The sequence below is a fragment of the Enoplosus armatus genome, chromosome 3 (assembly GCF_043641665.1).
Source record: "Enoplosus armatus isolate fEnoArm2 chromosome 3, fEnoArm2.hap1, whole genome shotgun sequence".
NCBI lineage: Eukaryota > Metazoa > Chordata > Actinopteri > Centrarchiformes > Enoplosidae > Enoplosus > Enoplosus armatus.
Window position 1 is genome coordinate 18,897,305 of NC_092182.1, and position 20,622 is coordinate 18,917,926.

The 20,622-nt window shown below is 41.9% G+C and overlaps 1 protein-coding gene across 1 annotated transcript; it reads left to right on the forward strand.

Moving 5' to 3' along the window:
- The first annotated feature begins 3,231 nt into the window (after window positions 1-3,231).
- Window positions 3,232-19,337, forward strand: ipo9 (importin 9). Its single transcript, XM_070902485.1, has 24 exons — window positions 3,232-3,406; window positions 5,707-5,768; window positions 5,971-6,057; window positions 6,206-6,407; window positions 6,944-7,032; window positions 7,198-7,284; window positions 7,457-7,576; window positions 7,846-7,946; window positions 8,425-8,483; window positions 8,600-8,751; window positions 8,852-8,950; window positions 10,115-10,221; window positions 10,481-10,620; window positions 10,964-11,126; window positions 12,054-12,280; window positions 12,614-12,762; window positions 14,292-14,420; window positions 14,630-14,905; window positions 15,014-15,180; window positions 15,616-15,749; window positions 15,946-16,065; window positions 16,731-16,844; window positions 16,979-17,055; window positions 18,457-19,337. Exons 1-24 carry the CDS (start codon window positions 3,247-3,249, stop codon window positions 18,565-18,567), a joined length of 3,132 nt encoding a protein of 1,043 aa, XP_070758586.1. The 5' UTR covers window positions 3,232-3,246; the 3' UTR covers window positions 18,568-19,337.
- Window positions 19,338-20,622: the final 1,285 nt, after the last annotated feature.

Consider the following 20,622-nt stretch of genomic DNA (forward strand, 5'->3'; position numbering starts at 1 on the left):
TCTACATAAACCAAATTCTTTTTGCTTAAACAAGAAGAAACGGTTGTATTAGTGTTTGGTTCATTCTTAGGCTGAGTCTACTAGATCCGCTCACCTGAGGTCCACATCACATGCACGCAGTTGCCAGTTTATTAGGTACACCTATCTTAAAATGCAGTCTGCAATAAGTCTTACCTTTTTATAATGTTATGTGGGAGGTGTTTCTTACATTTTGCCCACCCCATTTATATCAGTGAAGGTAGACTAAATATTATACACACCTCTCAGTAAAACATGATACAATTAATAATGATAACGTTTTTTTATGTAGCACTTATCAAAGCCAGAGATTAGAAAGTGCTTTACAAGGAAAAGTAGACTGTAAATCAATTCAAGCACACATGACATGTACATACATACATAAACAAACCTGCATACACAAATAAATAATTACCCAAATGAAATAGGTGACAAAGAAGCCTTACAATTAAAAAAATCTTTCCATAAGTGATTTATTTTGCAAATCTGAGTTCAACAGCATCCCAAACTGCAGCCTCCAAAATGACAAAGTTGATTCAACACTTCTAAAACAGTTTCAACAAAAACTGAACATTATAACCTTCTTGAAAGTGTGAGTTATTGCCGTTGCATCAGTTTTAGCTAGGTGTACCTAATTGGCAACTGAGTGTAAGATAATCTGTGTTTCTGAAGGAACATCATGGTTTTTACCTTGAAACTTTCACATCCTGCACAACTCATTTTTCACAGATATTTGTGTCAAAGATGCAAATATGATCTCCACCATGGCCTTGCTATGCAGATCAGGGCCTTATTTCTCAGGTCTCGCAGAGTTGAATTGTTTAGGATTGTACACTTATGAGTTATTATTTCCTATAGTCTGAAAGGCCAAACTGAGTATGAGTATTGTAGGTCTTGATATACTGAAGATACCAGTCAAGGAGAAGGGACATAATCACAGAATTAAGTAAAAGAAAAAGGAGATTTTCAGCCATTACCGTGTCTCTGGCTTTGCAAACGGCCACAGAGGATACATGAGGTTGTAGACCAGCTTTATATACAACACACTATATCCCAAAACACAGTGACAGGCTTTCCTGGAACATGGTATCATTGTAATATTCAAGTATACAATTATTTGACTTCTTTTCACAGCGATATAAGTCCCCAGGTTTACTTCTCTGGCTTAATCCTTCAGATCTGCAGCAGTGATAATGTGAGAGAAGAGATTACATTCACTGTTTATTTTTATGTCAGCACCTCCTCACCTGTGCTCTCCTTAATGCCACACAGGCTGCAGCAATAAGTGAGTTTAAATTTAGCTCAAATAGAAGAAACCCCATCTTGCTTTTTTTTTTCTATTTTGGCATCAAGTGTTGTCGTGGTGTTTGTTGGTTTTCCATGTGTAATTTTTCCTGTGCATTTTGTACAAATGCTTAAATTAGAGGTTTAAGATCAACAGTAAAAACATCCCTGACAGACACTCAGGCACATAGAAATCAGGGCAAAGGTTTTTAGGTACAGTTGAATCTACAATTAGTTCAGCTCTATTGCTCACTGGTGTGTTTAAGATATCTAGGAAACAAAAGTCTTAGTGCAGCCAGGCCTGCACACGCCATACTTATTGTTGATGGCACACGGTGTATTGCAAAAGGAGTAACATGGTGTAATATGTTTTTCAAAAAGCCATCCAAACTATGCCATGGTTTTAAGATTAGCTGACAAGCTCCTGAATTAAGAAATGTAACACATGAGAAGATTGAAGCTCATCCTCAGACGATTAAAATGTATGAATGTAAACGTATTTGCAGCACAAAGAAAAACATTTCATCCAGAAAGTCTTAATGATGGAGGTTCAAGAGGAGACAAACTGTGTGTCACGCGCTCGTCTCATGTTCGCGGAAATCTTGCTGCTACTCCATCTGTTTCCTTGTTGGAGCAACAGGGTTATGAAGTGAAGCTCCTTCAGTAACAAGACCCACTGCCACTTCCAGAGTTACAATGCATGACAGACTGACAGTCTCAAAGAGCTGCACTGTTGTTTCACTCCACAGTGGTTTAATGTTACTCTTGACTATGTAAAGAAGTGAGAAGTCTGAAATGAAGGTTCAAGCCCATCTAAAAGCTCAGGTGAGATTACACCTGTTAACAAAGGATGCAGGGAGGTTTCACAGTCTGCTGCAGCTGACAAGGGGCCTGTTGCAACTAGTAAATCTGCATAGTAGTGCACCACCCACTGTGTCTAGGAGTAACTTGGTAGGCACATTCAATGGTGTTAAAGGGTAAATCAGGTCTCTGCACCGTTTTCTGTTGAATTAAACTCTCAACAGACTACAGGGCCAAAGGTATGTTGACACATGAACATTACAACCAGATGTGATTGTTTAACGTCTCATTCCCAAACCATGGGCATAAATATGCTGCTACAACAGCCTCCACTCTTCTGGGAAGACTTTTCACAAGATTTTGGAGCCTGGCGATAAGGCCTGGCTCGCAGTCGTCTTCTTAATTAATCCCAAAGGTTTTGGATGGAGGTCAGAGCACTGTGAAGGCCAAGCAAGTGCCTCCACGCCAAACTGGGAGAACAAATTCTATAAGGACCTCACTTGCACAGTGGTGCTGTCATGTTGAAACAAGAAAGTGTATACCCAAAACTCCACAAAGTTGGAAGAACACTCGTCTAAAATACCATCATGGGTAAATAACTAAAGGGGCTTTGTCCCAAACCATGAAAAACAGCCTACAAGTACACAAAGGTGTATGAACTGGGATGTCACCATACTGGGTAGGTAGGTATAGAAGTAAATAATGGCCATAAAGATTTGCATTTTTATAGTCATGTGAATAACTTATTTTGGAACACTACTTACTGATAATACTTGAAATTTAAACACCTCATAGCTCTGATATGTTTTACTTTGAAAACCATCTATCTGAATATATGTGGTCTCTTTGAAATGTTCAGTAGTTAATTTGAACTCAATTATTTACTTCCATAGTAATATTTCAGACAGCAGCTGAAGGCATCATTTTCCCCCGCTCCACAAGAGGGAGCCAGAGTTTTAGATACAAAAACAGAAAAAAAAAACACGTGGGCCGAACCGGACGACAAAATGTGCTTCCTCCCGCAAAACCCCGCCTCCACGTTTCCATGCATTGGCGCGCTTCGCCTCTGTGGCCGTGGCTCTCTGCTCCTCCCCAGGTGGTGGACTGACTCTGTAGCGGGCTGCGGGTGAAAACACAGCAGGCATGAGTGCGGCGGGTAGTGCTCGGACCGGTTCGGCCGCCGGCCCGGTCCAGCAGGGACTAAAAGAGGCTCTGATCGAGACGCTGACGGCCATCCTCTCCCCGGTTCAAGAAGTGCGCGCCGCCGCGGAGGAGCAGATCAAAGTGCTGGAAGTGACTGAGGGTGAGTGGTAGCCCCTTTCTAAACGCTAGTTTGATGGAGTTAACGGCGGCTAGCTACCCGGTGCTCTCACTGTTTAACAGCATGGGCCTCTGCAGAGACAAGCACCATGTGGACAGCTGTCTGCTGCTTTCATGAGGGCTAACTTTGGCTGTGGAAATATAGCTAACATTCAAAACGTTAGCCGGGGAACTGCCTTGGCTCCCTGTAGCTAACGTTAGGCCATGTTTTCAGAAGTTAGTGATGACCAAGTTAGCTCGAAAGCTCATGAAAAAGTGTTATCCTTCCCTCAGTTTATGAGATGATTGCCTTGCCTCGCTCAAACTGAGGTGATCGGATCTGACAAGTCGCAGCTAACCGAGTTACAAGTGTAACGTTAGCGAGTAAGTAAGTTATATTAAGCACATGCGGACTGTGTGGACCCCGGCCCAAACAGCACAGCAACAGGGTGAACCCTGGTTTATCCCTCTGCATCGGTAAAAGCGTTCAGTTAGCGTTAAGTTATGTCTTCTTATCAGTTATGTGTGGGGAGCTAGCTGTCACAATTCTGAAGCCATAGCACACACACACACACACACACACACGCACGCACACACACACACACACACACCGTGTCTGGTCTCGAGCGCATTGGAATCGGGAAACGAGGGAATGACAGCAACAGATCAGCTTCGTCCACAGCCGTTAGCCACCGGAACCAGCTGTTGTTAAACCGTCTTAAGAGCGGCAGCATGTATGGTGCCATAACAGACCCCCAGTGGTCTCAAAAGCGACGTTACTCTCAAACTGAGTCTTATTAATTTAATACACGGTCGCTATGGCAACCGTTGACAGATTATCCCGCCGAGACAGCGACAGACAAAAATGACTAACAGTCCAAGTTTTGTGTGATCCAGTTTTTTCTTACTTGTTACTGGAGGAACCCAGGGATCCTGAGTCCATGCCTACATAAAGTACATATTACCGAAGATAAGTTGTTACATAAACATATTGGTGCCATTATCTGATCATGTACATTACTGAGCTCTTACTTGCTCCTGCAGTCCAATAATGTATCAAGACTCCAAGGATACCAGCATAGTGGCACCTTGTGTCTCAGGTTTACAATCATGTAAAGTGAAGGTGTTACGAAGGTGTCGGAAAGCATCTTGACGCTTGAATTGCCTGATTTCTTAGCACACTCTTCGGTGTGCGAAATTAAACCAATTATGTACTCTATCCTGTGGTAGGCAAATGAACAGCTAAATAGCCAGTTTTCCTATTCTAATTTTTATTTTGCACTGACAGAACTGGTGTATTTTCAGTGAAATTCAAGGTCCCAAGTATAGTTGATGGAACTTACAAGCACCTTTGACTTGAACATGACAATATGACCTTATGTAAACAATTGGTGATGGTTGGTGTTTGGGGGAAATAATACCCATGACAACTCAAATGGGACAGATGGGTACAGTACCTAGTGGCTGTAGCTTATACTCAACCAGACTTTCCATTGTCTGTCCCGCGATCCTCGTGCCCCTGGTGAAAGGCTAATTGTGCACGCTGTCTGTCGGCTGCACTGCAGCGTCGCAGCGAGGCCGACCCTTTCCGCTGGCCCCTCTCTAAGGCAGCCACTTTGTAGGATTGTCAGCACTAACATTGTCTTCTGGCGCCTGATGTCACTCTTACTAAAACCCAGTGAGAGCTGGTTCAGAGCTGGGCTTGATGCTGATCCTGAACTGTGTGTTAATCTCTCACATAGAATCTGTGTGTGTCAGACCAGGTTCAAACCTGTGTGCTGTGTTAGCTGTATAGCTCATGGGTTATTGCCATGTTTTTAGCCCTGGAACCGTGTTGTCATTTAGTGTAGTACGCAAGCTCACAACAACATACCTACACATTTGTCATATTTAGCTCCACCTAAGAGGACGTTTCATGTTTGTTCTGCTTGTGTACTGTGGCTTTCTTGTGTGTGTGTGTTTTTTTTTTTTTTTTTTTTTTTTACTTGGCATCACACAGTGCCTTTTTGTCATCAGGTTGCAACAGCTAATTCATGTTCCCAGGATTTGACTCTGGAATTTGTAGAGATTTGTTTTATAAGACACATTTTTCCTGTTGCAATGTCTTAAACTGCTCATTACATCCAGTGTAATTCTGCAAAAGACTTTTGCTATCAGTTACTTTTTAGATTTCTATCTTCATCCTGTTACTTTATGATTCCTGCCATTAGCTTCGTATAATGTATGTTCTGATTCTCTCTGATTTTTTTTAATTTTTATTTAATTTATTAATTTGCTGTCCTTGCTGATATGTTCATGTTGAAGAGTTTGGTGTCCACCTGGCAGAACTCACAGTTGATCCTCAGGGAGCGCTCGCAATCCGTCAGGTGAGCGTACAAAACCAAAGTAAAGGATGTCCAGCCCACTCACATGCATGTCAAATTAAGGTCTCAGACAGATATTCTGACATTGATCATGATCTGCTTATGTGTTGTCCTGATTATATCCCTGACTGTGACTACCCGTATCACTTCTGTGCATCTTAATAAAAGTAATTCCTCATGGCCGTCTTGTTGTCTGTGTTTGCAGTTGGCATCAGTCATCCTGAAGCAGTATGTGGAGACTCACTGGTGTTCCCAGTCAGAGAAATTCAGGCCTCCTGAAACTACAGATCAGGTAAAACATTCTTCACCGTAGAAATATTTCTTTTGTCTGCTAGTGGAACAAGTTCAGTCTTTCAAAAGTATTCTTGCACACTATTTTAATTTGACCTCAGACGGCTTTTTCAGCCTAATGTTGTCAAACTCTTGTTGTCCCCCTCCAGGCTAAAGCCGCCATTAGGGAGCTGCTGCCAAGCGGTCTGCGGGAAGCCATCAGCAAAGTTCGCTCCAGCGTTGCGTACGCCGTGTCGGCCATCGCCCACTGGGACTGGCCTGAGGCCTGGCCGCAGCTGTTCACCCTGCTGATGGAGATGCTGGTCAGCGGAGATGTCAACGCTGTGCACGGGGCCATGAGGGTCCTCACAGGTATGTAATGAGATACATATAAACACACGGACACACACTGAAGCTGTACATGTACGACCTCTATAAAATCATGCCAAACCCCTAAAAAAAACTGACCTAGATTTTCAGAATAAGGTATTTTTTTTAGAGTCCAGCGGTGAAAATGGAACATTCATGAGAATATAAGTCATTTTCATAAGGGCAGAGGCAGTGTTAATATATAACATGTATAATTCTATATATATATCGACATATCGACAAGTTTTTAAAGTTAGGAAATATATTTACATTCTAAACTCTTAAATGCATCCCACAGCATAAGTTTTCAGAGCTCTAACATATATTTGTTTTAACAGCATTTTCCTTTATTCATTAATGATGCTGGATCCGATGTTATCTGATGCTGATCTGTCGTTGTAAAATTGTAACAATGCAATTTGTTTTTAAACTTTCTAGTCCATTATAATTGGATAATTTCTACACTTGAGGTAGAAATCATGAGAAAAAGCATTTAAATGCCTTTTTGTTTATGTAACAATCTTGTCTGTTACATCCAGAGTTTACTCGGGAGGTGACGGATACACAGATGCCGCTGGTGGCTCCGGTCATTTTACCTGAAATGTACAAGATCTTCACCATGGCCGAGGTATTGCTTCAACTCATATAGTGAAACTCAAAAAATAAAACAGTTTTATTTTTTAAATTTTACATACACATATTTTGTCAACTACCAGTGGGAACTGAACCATTTTATGATACTGAATTGTTAAAAAAGTTACGGCCATCTTGTAATGATCCTGAACTGTTGCAGGTGTACAGTATTCGTACCCGATCCAGAGCAGTGGAGATTTTCACCACCTGTGCCAACCTCATCTGTGCTATTGAAGAGCTTGAAAAGGTGATGAGGTTTCATCTGCAGTTGATAATTGACTTTAAAAGAGATAATTAGACTAAAATAGACTGAATGTCGTCGTGTTGTGCTGGTTGCTCCAGTATCACATTTATATTTACATTTGAATGTAACTGTACCTCCTCTGATTGTGTGTGTGTGTGTGTGTGTGTTTGTTTAGGGTGCAGCCAAAGCGTTGATCTTCCCTGTGGTGCAGCAGTTCACAGAAGCATTTGTGCAGGCTCTGCAGATGCCTGATGGACCCTCATCTGATAGCGGTCTCAAGATGGAAGTCCTCAAGGTGAGAGACGCTATGGACCAAAGAGTCACGGAGTAGTTGCTTAGAGTGACCCTCGAATGTCTCGTATCATAAATGTGTTTAGCTGTGGAGGAGAGAACCAGACTTGCAGTCACAGTCACAAACTATAGTATTTGTCCTTCTTTAACATTTTTGGAACTGAAATGTTGATCATGGCATGCAGTATGTATTATTATATTTATTCGCTTAAGAAAGTTTTCTATTATCTACAATTAAATCTGTATTTCTTCTTCTCTTTATTTCTCTCCCAGGCAGTCACAGCGTTAGTGAAGAACTTCCCAAAACCCATGGTGTCCTCCATGCAGCAGATACTACCCATTGTGTGGAATACACTGACTGAAAGTGCGGCTTTATATCCTTTTACAATGTCAGCTGTGTATAAGCTAATTCCTGCTGGGATAACTGCTGCCGTCTGTGTTGTAAAAGCATTGTTTGGACCAGTGAGTAAAAATAGCTTCCACTTGTGGTGAAACAACATGATATAACCTGAGGTTTTACTTCCTTTTGGGCACTCATCAAACACTTGTGAGTTTGGAGATTGTGGCCTGTCGGTTACAGAACATCCTCTCTTAACCACTAAACCACCTCGCTGCAGCAGCTCATGCTTACTCAGCAAGCTCAAAACACGTTCATGTTGAGAAAGACTGCATTTTACATAAACTGCAAATTCTACTTTGATTACGTCTCTCATCTGATACTTTCAGATTGAAGCAGACTGAGTGAAGCGAATAATAAAATGCAGTGAAATCTTAAGTAAGAAGTGCAAATGTCCGAATACAAAACATGAAAACTGAAAGCTTTAGTCAAGTATTCCTTAACCACATGCTCACTTATGTACGAACAGAAGTCAACTACACAGAGGAGGTGGATGACCCTGTAGACTCAGATGGTGAGCAGAATTCGCATCATCCTAACCACTTGTTTTCACCTGCTCTTTTTATTGTCTAAGCACCTTTTTTTTTTTTTTTTTTTCAACCTTCTGTTATTTTGTGCTGATTTTTGCAGGTGAAGTTTTGGGTTTTGAGAATCTGGTGTTCAGCATCTTTGAGTTTGTCCACACGCTGCTGGAGAACAACAAGTTCAAGAGCACAGTGAAGAAAGCCCTGCCCGAACTCATCTACTACATCATCCTGTACATGCAGATTACTGAGGACCAGGTGAGAAATCACCTTCATACACAAGCTCGAACCGGTTGCATGTATATTTATAGGGATTCACTGGTGTTAGGCCTAATTGTTTGTCTTCTTCTTTCTTCAGATCAAAGTGTGGACCGCTAACCCCCAGCAGTTTGTAGAGGATGAGGATGATGACACCTTCTCTTACTCTGTCAGGATCTCTGCCCAAGACCTGCTGCTGGTGAGATAAAAACCTACAACTCTTGTTGTAAATTCACAACATTATTACTGATAGCGAGCTATCACGCAGGGTTCTGGCCAACCAATGTGGGGTCCAGTGTCTTGCCCAAGACACACAGACGACCCGCTCTACCTCCTGAGCCACAGCTGGCCCTTATTTCGCTTATTTTGTAAGCATAGTAAAACGTGTAGGCTATGCACGTCACTGTGTGATTTATCAGAGAGTGAAAAAGAGTTAAACCACAGGTGTGTTGAGCTTGTGTCCTCCGCCTTGTGTTTTAGTAGTTCAGCAATAAAAAGTGAGGGAAACGATGTAAATGTTGCAACCACACAAAAACTATCCTCCTGTAATATTATGGTACAAAATGCCTCTTTTTTTTGTCCCTTTATCTGTTAGTCACTATTTATGATAAACCAGGTCCAGTTACAGTCTCCACTAATAACGCTCATAATAGGTTATTTTTCCGTGACACAGTAATGTGCTGCATGACCTGCTGTCAGACTTAATGATTACAGCTCTTGGTTTGTTTCTTAACACAAATAAAATCAGAACTAAAAGGCAACGATACATCATTTTTATTCCTCCGGCCTGAGCAACTGAACCAAACTACAGGTGTGAAAACAGCCTCGACCTCCCTCAAAGCTGGGCTTTGTGTTTATATATTGTCACCAGACTCGTACAAAGTGTTTCTCAAACTATTAAGCAGAACCCAGGCGAAACAGATTTATATCATGTTACAATGACATTGTATGAATTGACCATTTTGGAAGAACTTGGGAAGATTGAAATCTTTTCAGTTATATTTTGCTCAGTCAGGTCTGCAGAGGATGGGAGGACATTCGTGCCTGCTAGGCGTCTACACATAGTCCTGAAGAAAACGCCTCCTTGTTTTCCCTTTTCCTCTTCCACGCATACAGCCTCCGCAAACACTTGAGGCATCTGTGAAACCATGCTGCCCTAGTCCTTGAAAAGGACTAGAAATGGTTGTTTAATCATAGGAATGCAGAGCAGTGCAGTCATGTGTAAAACAGGGGTCAGAAATGTCCAGCATTTATAATTTTGCAGTGGTTTCATAGCAACTCTTTGCTCAATAGCTCACTTTGCAACCTCTGGTCCACCCTGAGAGTGTGTATAATGATGGTGACCTTTGACCTCTGCTTGCAGGCTGTTGCTGCAGAGTTTCAGAATGAGAGTGCAGCGGCGCTGGCAGCGGCAGCAACCAGACACCTCCAGGAGGCAGAGCAGGCCAAAAACAGTGGCAATGAGCACTGGTGAGGAGAGACTCTAGACTAACACTTCTCTCTGACTCTATCTGACTACATCACAGTATCTTAAGTTGTTGAGCCACATTCCTGCTGTAACTGAGGACAATGGGTAAATGAGGGGGGAAAAAAAACAACTCTAAATGCCAAGCATTCCACTGCAAGAAAAGGTTCAAGTGTGTATATCTGCCATCCTGCTTTTATTGTGTTTGATTTCACCTGTGCTTTTTAAGTCAGAAAAGTAATTGTTGTAATTTTTTTAAACCAGGTGGAAGATCCATGAGGCCTGCATGCTGGCCCTCGGCTCTGTCAAAACCATCATCACGGAGAACGTGAAGAACGGTCGAATCCAGTTTGACATGCATGGTTTCCTTGCCAGTGTCATCCTCGCTGATCTCAACTTGGCAGGTGAGTCCTAAACTGACCCTTTTTATATAAGAGACAGGGCGAAGACCTCTTAAATCTACCACTAACTTTCTGAAGTGTATGGTGATCAATTCCCGTCAAAACTGTGTCAAAGAAGAGTATTTTCCGAGGCACTTGATATAGGTGTTTCTGTTTTTAAACTCTTACAATGTAATTGAGTACACTTACAAGGGATTTCTACAATATTCTAATTTTTAATTTGTTTGCTACAACCAAGTAAAAAAGGAAGTCATTGAATTAAAATGTCACCACATTAAATTGTTGTGCAAAATAAACACATCACGGTTGTTTCTTCATTGCTGTCTCTTGTTTTTGTTTTGACCAGCGGCGTCTCCGTTCCTCCTTGGCCGAGCTCTGTGGGCGGCCAGTCGCTTCACAGCGGCAATGTCTCCTGAGCTCATCCAGCAGTTCCTCCAGGCCACTGTCAGCGGCCTCCACGACAGCCAGCCGCCCTCCGTCCGCATCTCTGCGGTCAGGGCCATTTGGGGGTGAGCAAGCTGTGTTTGAACTGTTTTGTTATTTTTGTGATCTAACACAGTGAACACATTCAGTCATGAACCAACAATTTAGCATCTTGAAAAACATGTGAAGACTGATCATGATTGCATTTGAGGCTGAACAATATTCCATATTTTCTATAAACGAATGGTAACGGCATACACAGCTTAAAGCTATGGTTTGATATTTTGGGGAATACACTTGCCGAGAGTTAGATGAGAAGATGCCACTCATGTCTGTACGGTAAATGTGAAGCTACAGCCAGTTAACTTAGCTTAGCACAAAGACTGGAAATGGGTGTAAACAGTTGCTCACTCTAAAAGTAACAAAATCTGCCAGCACATCTAAAGCTCAGTAATATCTTGTTTGTATTTCTTAGCCGAGTGCAGTGACCTTCTGTCTTGTTGTCACCATGACGTTGCCAGGCAACCAACGGTGACTCCAGGAAGTTACTGTGTCTGGCTAAGAAACCGTCTGGCACATAACTCTCCAGACACTGCAACTGGTAGTTTTTGCTCTTTGGTGTTTGCAGCTATTAAACAAATGAGATGTAACTGTTTTTAGTACTGAGATTTAGCTGGTAGACAGACTTTCTTACCTTTGGACTGGGCCAGCTAGCTGCTTTCAGACTTAATGCTGAGCTAAGCTTACCAGCTGCTGGCTGTAGCCTTATATTTACTCTGCACACAGAGAGTGGTATTAATCTTCTCATCCAATTCTCCACAAGAAAGGGAACAACTGTATTTCCCAAAAGTACTGCTTAAAATAGGCAGTGTACATGTGTGTTTCATCTAGAGGCGCCGTTTAATATTTGTTTTCTCGTAACCTCAGTTGTAGTTCATGGAAACTTGTTGGGCAAAATAAGTGTCATGGATACCATCTGTTCATTGACGCCTGTTATCCATGTCATTCTCCAGGTATTGTGATCAGCTGAAGCTGTCAGAGAGCACCCATGTCCTTCAGCCTTTCCTCCCCAGCATCCTCGAGGGACTGGTCCAACTGGCTGCCCAGTTCAGCTCAGAGGTGCTCACCCTCGTCATGGAGACTCTGTGCATCGTCTGCACCGTCGACCCGGCCTTCACCACCAGCGCAGAGAACAAGATCTGCCCCCTCACCATTGCTATTTTCCTTAAATATAACAATGGTACTGCTATAGCCCCTCTAACCATGTCCTTTGTTGCTTTCAAATGACTTCCTTTTATGTTTTTCCTCTTAATTTATCCTTTGTCTTTTAAAGGTGAAATAGAGGTCACAAGATTTGGGGCTTTAATATTTTCCAGCTTGTCTCTAATACTTTGACATGAATAAACTGGAATCAGTGAGGAAAAGAAAAACATGTTTCTCTTCGCAAAGTGTAGCACTTTTTCAAGCAACAGTCACAAAGTGTTTTCCAGAGAAGACATGTTAAGTTAAGAGACACATAGATTTGATTTGTCTCTTATCTTTTCTCAGGCCCTGTCTCCTCTCTTCTCCTCAGACCCTGTGGTGGCGTCCCTGGCTCAGGACATCTTTAAGGAACTGGCACAGATCGAAGGCTGCCAGGGCCCCATGCAGATGCGTCTCATCCCCACGCTGGTCAGCATCATGCAGGCTCCCCCTGACAAGATTCCCTCTGGACTCTGTGCTGTAAGTAGACAGTGGCTCTAAAAGACACAGATGTATAAAAAGACGCATCTTTAAGAAGGAGCAGGTGGCTGAATTATTTGTCGATGTTTGTTGCCCCACGAGCAGCAGAGCCTAACAATGATGAGGTCATTATGTCCTTTTTCTTTGGTCCATAACAAGATATCTCATTAACTTTTCCTCTTGATCAACAACATGACGGAGTTAATTGAAAAACTCATATTTCTACAGAATTTGCAGAGGATGTTCATTGTTACCAGACCAAATTTCTCCACAAGTTTTCAGCGTCCTTTGTCCAGCGTTATCTTCTTCACCTCTGACAGTGTCAACTTCTGTCTCCACATATAACACTGGGGAACAATTTGAAAAAAAAATTCTGTTGAGTTAGATTTTTATGCTGATTAAACTAAAATTGGCATGCTGATTCCAAAATTGCAGTCGGTTTTTTTCTAGCACGTCAAGTTTTTTCTCCACAGCTTACCCTCCAGATAAGCAAAATTCCACTGATTAGCTGTAGTAAGACTTGCCAGCTGATTACGATTGGACTCATCTACAGCTACGTGGCAACTTGTTTGTGCAGTCACAATTGAGGCAGTGCGGTGAGAGGTGTGTGCAGCTCCCAATAGGTCAGTACTATCACACACATATCTGTTAAGTACAGTATTTTTCATATTTTTTAAGAAAACGGGGATCCTATAGTTCAAAAACTTGACGTGATAGAGAAAAACTGAGATCAGTTTTGGATTCCGCACCCAAAAATTAGTTAAAAACAGCTGTCAGACCTAACTCAACAAAAATTGTGTTCCCCAGTGTAATCATTGATCTCCTCTTAGGATGCCCCAATCAATCAGCCAATAAGCATATACTCAATGTATTAAAAAACAAAAGCTGAACATAATTTGCTGCAGTTGGCAGACAGTTAGTAGCGTGGGCACGTTCTCCATCTGTCAGACACTGTCAGTTTATTTCTGATGATTTGCATTTTACAGTCTGTGGTGAAGAATTGAAATGAAGAACTTCATGTGCTGCTGCTCATAGTGTGTAAGCAGCCACCTCAGTCATGAAGCACACAGTAAGAGACAAATGTTATTACAGTGTAGATAAAACCTGTATTTTATTTTATATGACTCGGGTAGCACAGTTGGGTAATAATATTCAACCATGTAACAAACTGTTTTGAACACAGTGCTGTTTTGTAATTCTATTATTTATGCTTCCTTTGCGTTTGCTGATGATATATATTCTATTGTTAGAAGTAATGTGGTTAAATAATTTCAGTCAGCAACCAGATGAGCAATCAGCCGCACGAAAACAGGAATCGACCCATTTCCTTATGTCCTCCTCTCCAAGTGTTTCCTTCTAATCCTGTGAATGACTGCTTGTTGATATTGTTCATCTGAAACTTCAGTTTGTCTTGATGTGACATGTCTGAAAATGTTACAGGACCAACTATCAGTTCTGCATAGTAATGTAATCATCCATTTTTCATAACCAAATCTGACCACGTTTCTTCCCCTCTGTCTGCACCACAGACGTCCATAGACATCCTAACCACAGTTGTCCGAAACACCAAGCCACCTCTCTCGGAGATGCTGGTGTGCCAGGCGTTCCCTGTGGTGGCGCAGTGCACCTTACGCACTGATGACAACACGATAATGCAGGTAAATCCAACAAATGATAATGTTATCTGGCAAATTCCATAAGCTACTTCCAGTAACAGTATTTTTTTATTTAAAAAAACTAAAAAAAACTTAATGTCTTCACATTTATTCTCACCACAAAGTAAAAACAAACAAAAAAAAACAAGTATTTTAAATAGAAAATACAAAGAATAAACATTGCATTTTCCTCCTCCTCCTCCTCTCTCCAGAACGGTGGCGAGTGTCTGCGGGCGTACGTCTCTGTCGCCCTCGAGCAGATCGCCCAGTGGAGGGACGAGCAGGGCAACAGCGGCCTCTGGTACGTCATGCAGGTGGTCAACCAGCTGCTGGACCCCCGGACCTCCGAGTTTACTGCTGCCTTCGTGGGCAGGTTGGTATCCACTCTGATCTCTCGGGCAGGAACCGAACTCGGGGAACAGCTGGACCAGATCCTCCGAGCAATTCTGAGCAAGATGCAGCAAGCCGAGACGCTGAGTGTCATGCAGGTAGGGGCGACCTGTTCCTGATGTGTTTTATTTGTCGATGGTGCAGTTACCTTCATTACTTCATTATTTCTCCTTCCCTCCGGCTCTTTTCTCCTCCTCTGTCTGTAGTCTCTGATCATGGTGTTCGCTCACCTGGTCCACTCCCAGCTGGAGCCTCTCTTGGAGTTTTTGTGCAGTCTGCCCGGCCCAACGGGGAAACCTGCCCTGGAGTTCGTCATGACAGAGTGGATGAGCAGGCAGCACCTCTTCTACGGACAGTACGAGGGTAAAGTCAGGTATGACAACATTTTCATTAATTATTCATGTCTACAAGTGTGATGTAAACTCACTGTGTCTGTCTGGGTTTTTTTTTTAACTTTCCTAAACTGTCATCAGTCATTCACACCCACTTCATGGCCAGCTGTATGTAGGCAGGGTTTGAAGACTCTCTTATTTTCGTTCTTTACACAATTATTTTTGTCTCTTTTGTTGTGTACAAATGAATGCAACACTATGAATGCCTTCCAGTAGAGACTGTCTGTCTGAAAATGTGCGCTGCTATCCCCAAATTTAAACAATTATTGTTTAATCCACAGGCTTCACTTGACAGTTTATGCTTCCAGTATAGCTTTAAAACAGAGTTGTGGTTATGACAAGAACAGAAACGGCTTTAACTATTTCTGTCTTTTCTCCACTCTTGCCTTATATCTCAAACTTTTGTTCCCCTGCAGCACGGTGGCTCTCTGTAAGCTGCTGCAGCACGGTCTCAACACTGACGACAAACGTCTCCAGGACATTGTGGTGAAGGGAGAAGAGATCTACAGCCCTGAAGACGGCATCCGCACTCGCTCCAAATCTGCCAAGAGTAAGTCACCGAATGACCCGGAGACAGCTGAATCTCTAAATGGATGACCATAAATACATAGATATATCTTTTAACAGGGCTGCAACAATCACATTACATCCATTCAGTGATATTAGGGGATGTACATTAGGGATGTGTGCTGTTAACACTGAGCTTTGTGTCTTTGTACTCTTCACTGTGTGTTTCTCCTCCACAGATCCAGAGCGGTGGACGAACATTCCTTTGCTAGTGAAGATTTTTAAATTGATCATCAATGAGCTGTCGACGGTGGTGGAGGCAAACGCCAGCAGAGCAAACGCAGCAGACTGGAGCCAAGGTGAATACAACTTTAGGGGTTCAGTGTTTCACTCAGTGAAGCTTTGATAGGACACGTGGCTTGTGAGTGGACATGACACTATGGAGGCGATCAAACTTGTGACCTTTCTGCAGTGGGACCTCTGTACCTGTTTCTTGTAGTAAATTGGGGGAAACAATAAGTCGGCCTAAATGTAAACCTCTGCTCTGCAAACCTTTATTTTTTTGTGTGTATTCTTTATAGTTGGAGTCACTCAAGCAAATCTAAAATGGTGAAAATTAGTAATTTGCTACTCAGTTTGACATCATTATCAATTTATTCTATTTATCACCAAAGGCTCAGAGCTCTCACGGTGAACAGCATCAACTGTTTTGCACTTTCAGCAAAATAAACTTTAAGAACAGTTGTTCGTTCATACAGTGTATCCACGTCGAATGTGCACTGTGCCGACCTACTGCATTCGACTCATCCTGATGAAGTTTCTCTTCTGTATCAGTGAATTACAACGTTCATTCTTAGGTCAGGTGACAGATCAACTTTTGCTACAAAATAGTTGCAGTGAATTTTGTCATATTGTCTTGCTGAAAGATTTCAGGTTTGTTGTATTTCTTTTATTTATTTTACTTCCCTGTAAACTAAAGAATAGGGCAGCAGACATTTCATTTACCAGCTGTTGTTTGTCTCAGATTCCAGTGGTATGTGGGAGGACCATGAGGAGGAAGAGAGGGAGGATGATGAGGAGGAGGATGAAGGTCTGGCAGGCCAGCTGCTTTCTGATCTCATCGCTTCAAACAAATACGGTACGAGTGTCTCCCCAGTGGCTATTCCTGTAGTTTGTCTTCAATTCCACGTGCACCTTGCTTTTGCTGTTGCTGTAGAACCTCAGGTACCGGGTTGCTAAGCTTCCATATCTTGGTGTGTTCCTGTCTTACAGATGAAGATTACTATGAGGATGATGAGGAGGACGATCCAGATGCCTTGAAAGACCCCATATATCAGATTGATCTGCAGGTACAAACCCTAAACTTTTAACTCCACGTGTCTCATTTCAAATGAGTTGGGAGACGGTCCTTCGGCTGCTGGACATTTGTGCCAGTGGAAGGAGCGGGTGTTATGGTGAAAATGATCTATCATGATATATTTATATGATGTGATATAGTCAATTTTCTGAAAAATCAATTCAGAGACTGTTTATGGATAAAGTAACTATATTTGAATGTCTCATTTGGACTAAAACTGCTGATACCTGACAAATTAAGGCACTTAATCACTTTGAAGCAACAAATCCAATATTGCCATTGCCCACAGTGATCTAATACACCCAGGGATAAACCTTATTACAACGTCTCTGATGGTAGAAAAATGTTTGTCGTCTCTTGGTTTATATTGTCATGTTGCAAGAATATAAAGCCTTCTAGCCTGTCATGTGCATGTAAATTGTTTGCAAACATAGTGAATTAAAAGGGATGTAAAATCTAAGGTCTTTTGAAAGTCGCTGTAAGAGCTTTCTGGGAAGAGCCGGCTGCTGCCATCGCTGCAAGATGCAGCCATCGTCGGCAGTATAACAGTGTGTTTTCTGTCCTAGAGTGTCAGATCAGATCAGAAGATGCTCCAATTATAAAGAGGCTTTAGGGTGAAATGGTGCCAGCCTTGTTGGATTAGTCTTTAAGGATGTAGCACGCAATTTGCACTTCCAACAACTGATGAATAACTGTTACTGGATTGTGCATCGTTTTTTCAAAGACTCGACAAAATGCAAAGTGTGTGTTTTTTAGCTCTAAAAAAACGTAGGCGCAAAAACGCAATTAAGTAACCAACAAGAGACGGAACAGATCACCAGAGAAATCAAGGCAAGATTTAATTTGTTAAAAAAAAAAAAAATCATACAAATTAAATCTTGTTTTGTTTGTTTTCTTTCTCCACCTGTTTACAATTTTAATTTAAAAAATCTGCTTCTATATTCTATATATATTTCTGTATTCTATAATTGTAGAGCACTGACATCCACTTTAATAATCAGTTTCAGCAGAAGAGTCTTCAGATCAATTAATTTCGTGCTATTTGTGTTTTCTGACAAGACGTCTGCTGACGGCTGCTAGCTAGCGTTAGCTAACGACTCAATTTTCAAGAAAATGACGTTTTACACATCGTGCCAAAACTAAAATTTCCTTCTCTTGTGGACGGTGGTTTCCTACCTGTGCATCAGGAGCACCTACTTCCTGTTACATCGCTATCGGATCTTTGTTTTTTTACACAATTTAGTAAATCTGAATCTGAAGTTGTACTAGCTCCAGGCTCGTTGTCCTACCACTCTCCCTGTGCTCTGATCGATCTGATCAGTGATCAGTTCACCACTTTATGACACTGATGTCATTATAATTGACCTGTGCTGTATCATGTGTCTTTCCCCAGGCTTACCTGACAGACTTCCTGACACAGTTCGCCCAGCAGCCATGTTACAGCATGTTCTCAGGTCACCTCAACAACGCCGAGAGACAAACCCTGCAGTCTATAGGCCTCTAGCGCCGCCGTCTGCCGCTCCAACACATCTTCTTCCATCTACAACTCCCTAAAAACTCCTGTTGCCCCATCACGTATGCTCCCATGATGAATATTTACAACATAGCAAAGAAAAAGGAGAGGAAAAACTTGGAATGATGGGCCTGGCAGAGGAAGGGAACGGGGTTAAAGGAGATGGACGTGCACTTACCCGTAAGTCCCCCGTTTCTACATACATGTGATGGGATGAAGGACTATGCAGATGTCAAACTGAGGAAGATGAAGAGGTGAGAGACTGCACAGGTCTGTTCCTGAAGACGGTCAGAGGACTCACCATTTTTAGAGTGATTTCAGACTAAAAAGGTCAAGGCTTCACAGTTGGACAGGTGAACCATGAAATATGAACGGACTATTTTGCCATGTCGTATTTGTAACTTAGCCCGTTATTTTTGTGTTTCTGTATAAACAGAGTAAAATGCAACATGGAAAACACTTCCAAAAGACTTTACATTGATTGAAGGAAAGTAAAAAAAACAAAAACAAACAAACATCCTGATCTTTTGGAGAGGGAGAGAAACATTTGGCGGCCTTATATTCCAGAAAACGTCGACTGTTTCTGACAGGAAATGAAAAGCTCTTCGACCCGCTGTCATGTCTCTGGGTACGGTGGGTATTTGGGAATTTACACGATTGCCATGGTGATTCACAGCCTTGTCATTTCCTTGTACCCATTGAAATTTGGGATGGAAACATTTCTAAATAAAAGTCCCAAAAGGACAACGTTTCCAGATTGATTTCCAGATTCCTCTCTTGTCTCCCGAGCTGGGATTAATAAACACAGGTCTTTAATCACAGTTTTAATGAAATCTGAAATTTAAAACTGAAAAATATTTATTGTTCCCACTCAGGGGGATACGATCATTCTTCATGCTGCCTCAGACGGGCATCTTACTATGCTGCAGACATTTTGTTTTTGAAAACTGAGTATTTGAGGTGTCTTGGTTTACAGCGGCCTCCACGTCTGGGTGATCACAGGAGGAGTTCCAGTGGTTGACAAATGAATAGACACTTCTATCTGCTTATAAATGCTAAATAGGGGGACTTAAAGCAGATGCCAGGAGTTCACCTCAGAGGAGGTCTAATCGGGCACAAGTGAAAATGTGTGTTGAATTGCTTGTTTAAATTGTTTATTTATTTAGTTATTATACAGTTTTTCATTTTTAGATGCAGGGCATCTCTGGAAGCTGTCTTATACCAACATGCGGCAGGCTGCAGACTTTCCACAAGGGGGAGCTGTTGGCATGTAGCTTTTCTTTGCGTTCATCATCCTGAATACAGAGATGCTCTGATTTTTGCACCAGCCTCTCATAGCCTTAAAGCCACAAAATGTGTTTGTGCAAATATTTTTTTACAGTCAAACCAATGCAAGTTGGGCCCATGATCCAGCTGTACCGTTTTGCCGTAAACAAATAATAGATACTTATTTTTAATTATTATTTATTATTTTTTGCTTTCCTTATGATTAATTTGCCACCACCACGTGACAAATGCCTTTACACTTTCTTGTCACCGAGTAACATCATGAGGAGCTGTTCTCTGTCAGGTGCATGGTAAAATCCAGACTATGCCAAGGCATTCTCTCTCCAGCAGGGCGGGGCGGAGCGGGGAGGGAGGAGGGGGGACCTCTGACCTCTCCAGGTGCATTCAGCGCTGCTCGTAAACATGAATTTCATGTAAACATCGAGCAATAGAGTGACTTTCTAACCTACTGGCTAATAAAACCAACAACCACCTCAGTTTTAATTAATATAACTTCATAAACATAACTTCAACGTCACGCTTAAACCTATGTCTTCATATTATTTGATGTAATTTGGAGTGAAAGTCCTGAAAGATTATTGTCCTCTCTTATCTTGACATTTTGAGCTCAAAATTTGGAGGTGCCATACATATGTGCCTGATATTGTGTGCTTATAAATTGTAATTGTTTTGTTTTTGTTTTTTTCAGATTTATTTTTAAATCTTAGTTAAGCTACCTGGCAGTATAGTAGTTTAAAGCTCCAGCTTTACCGACTGAAA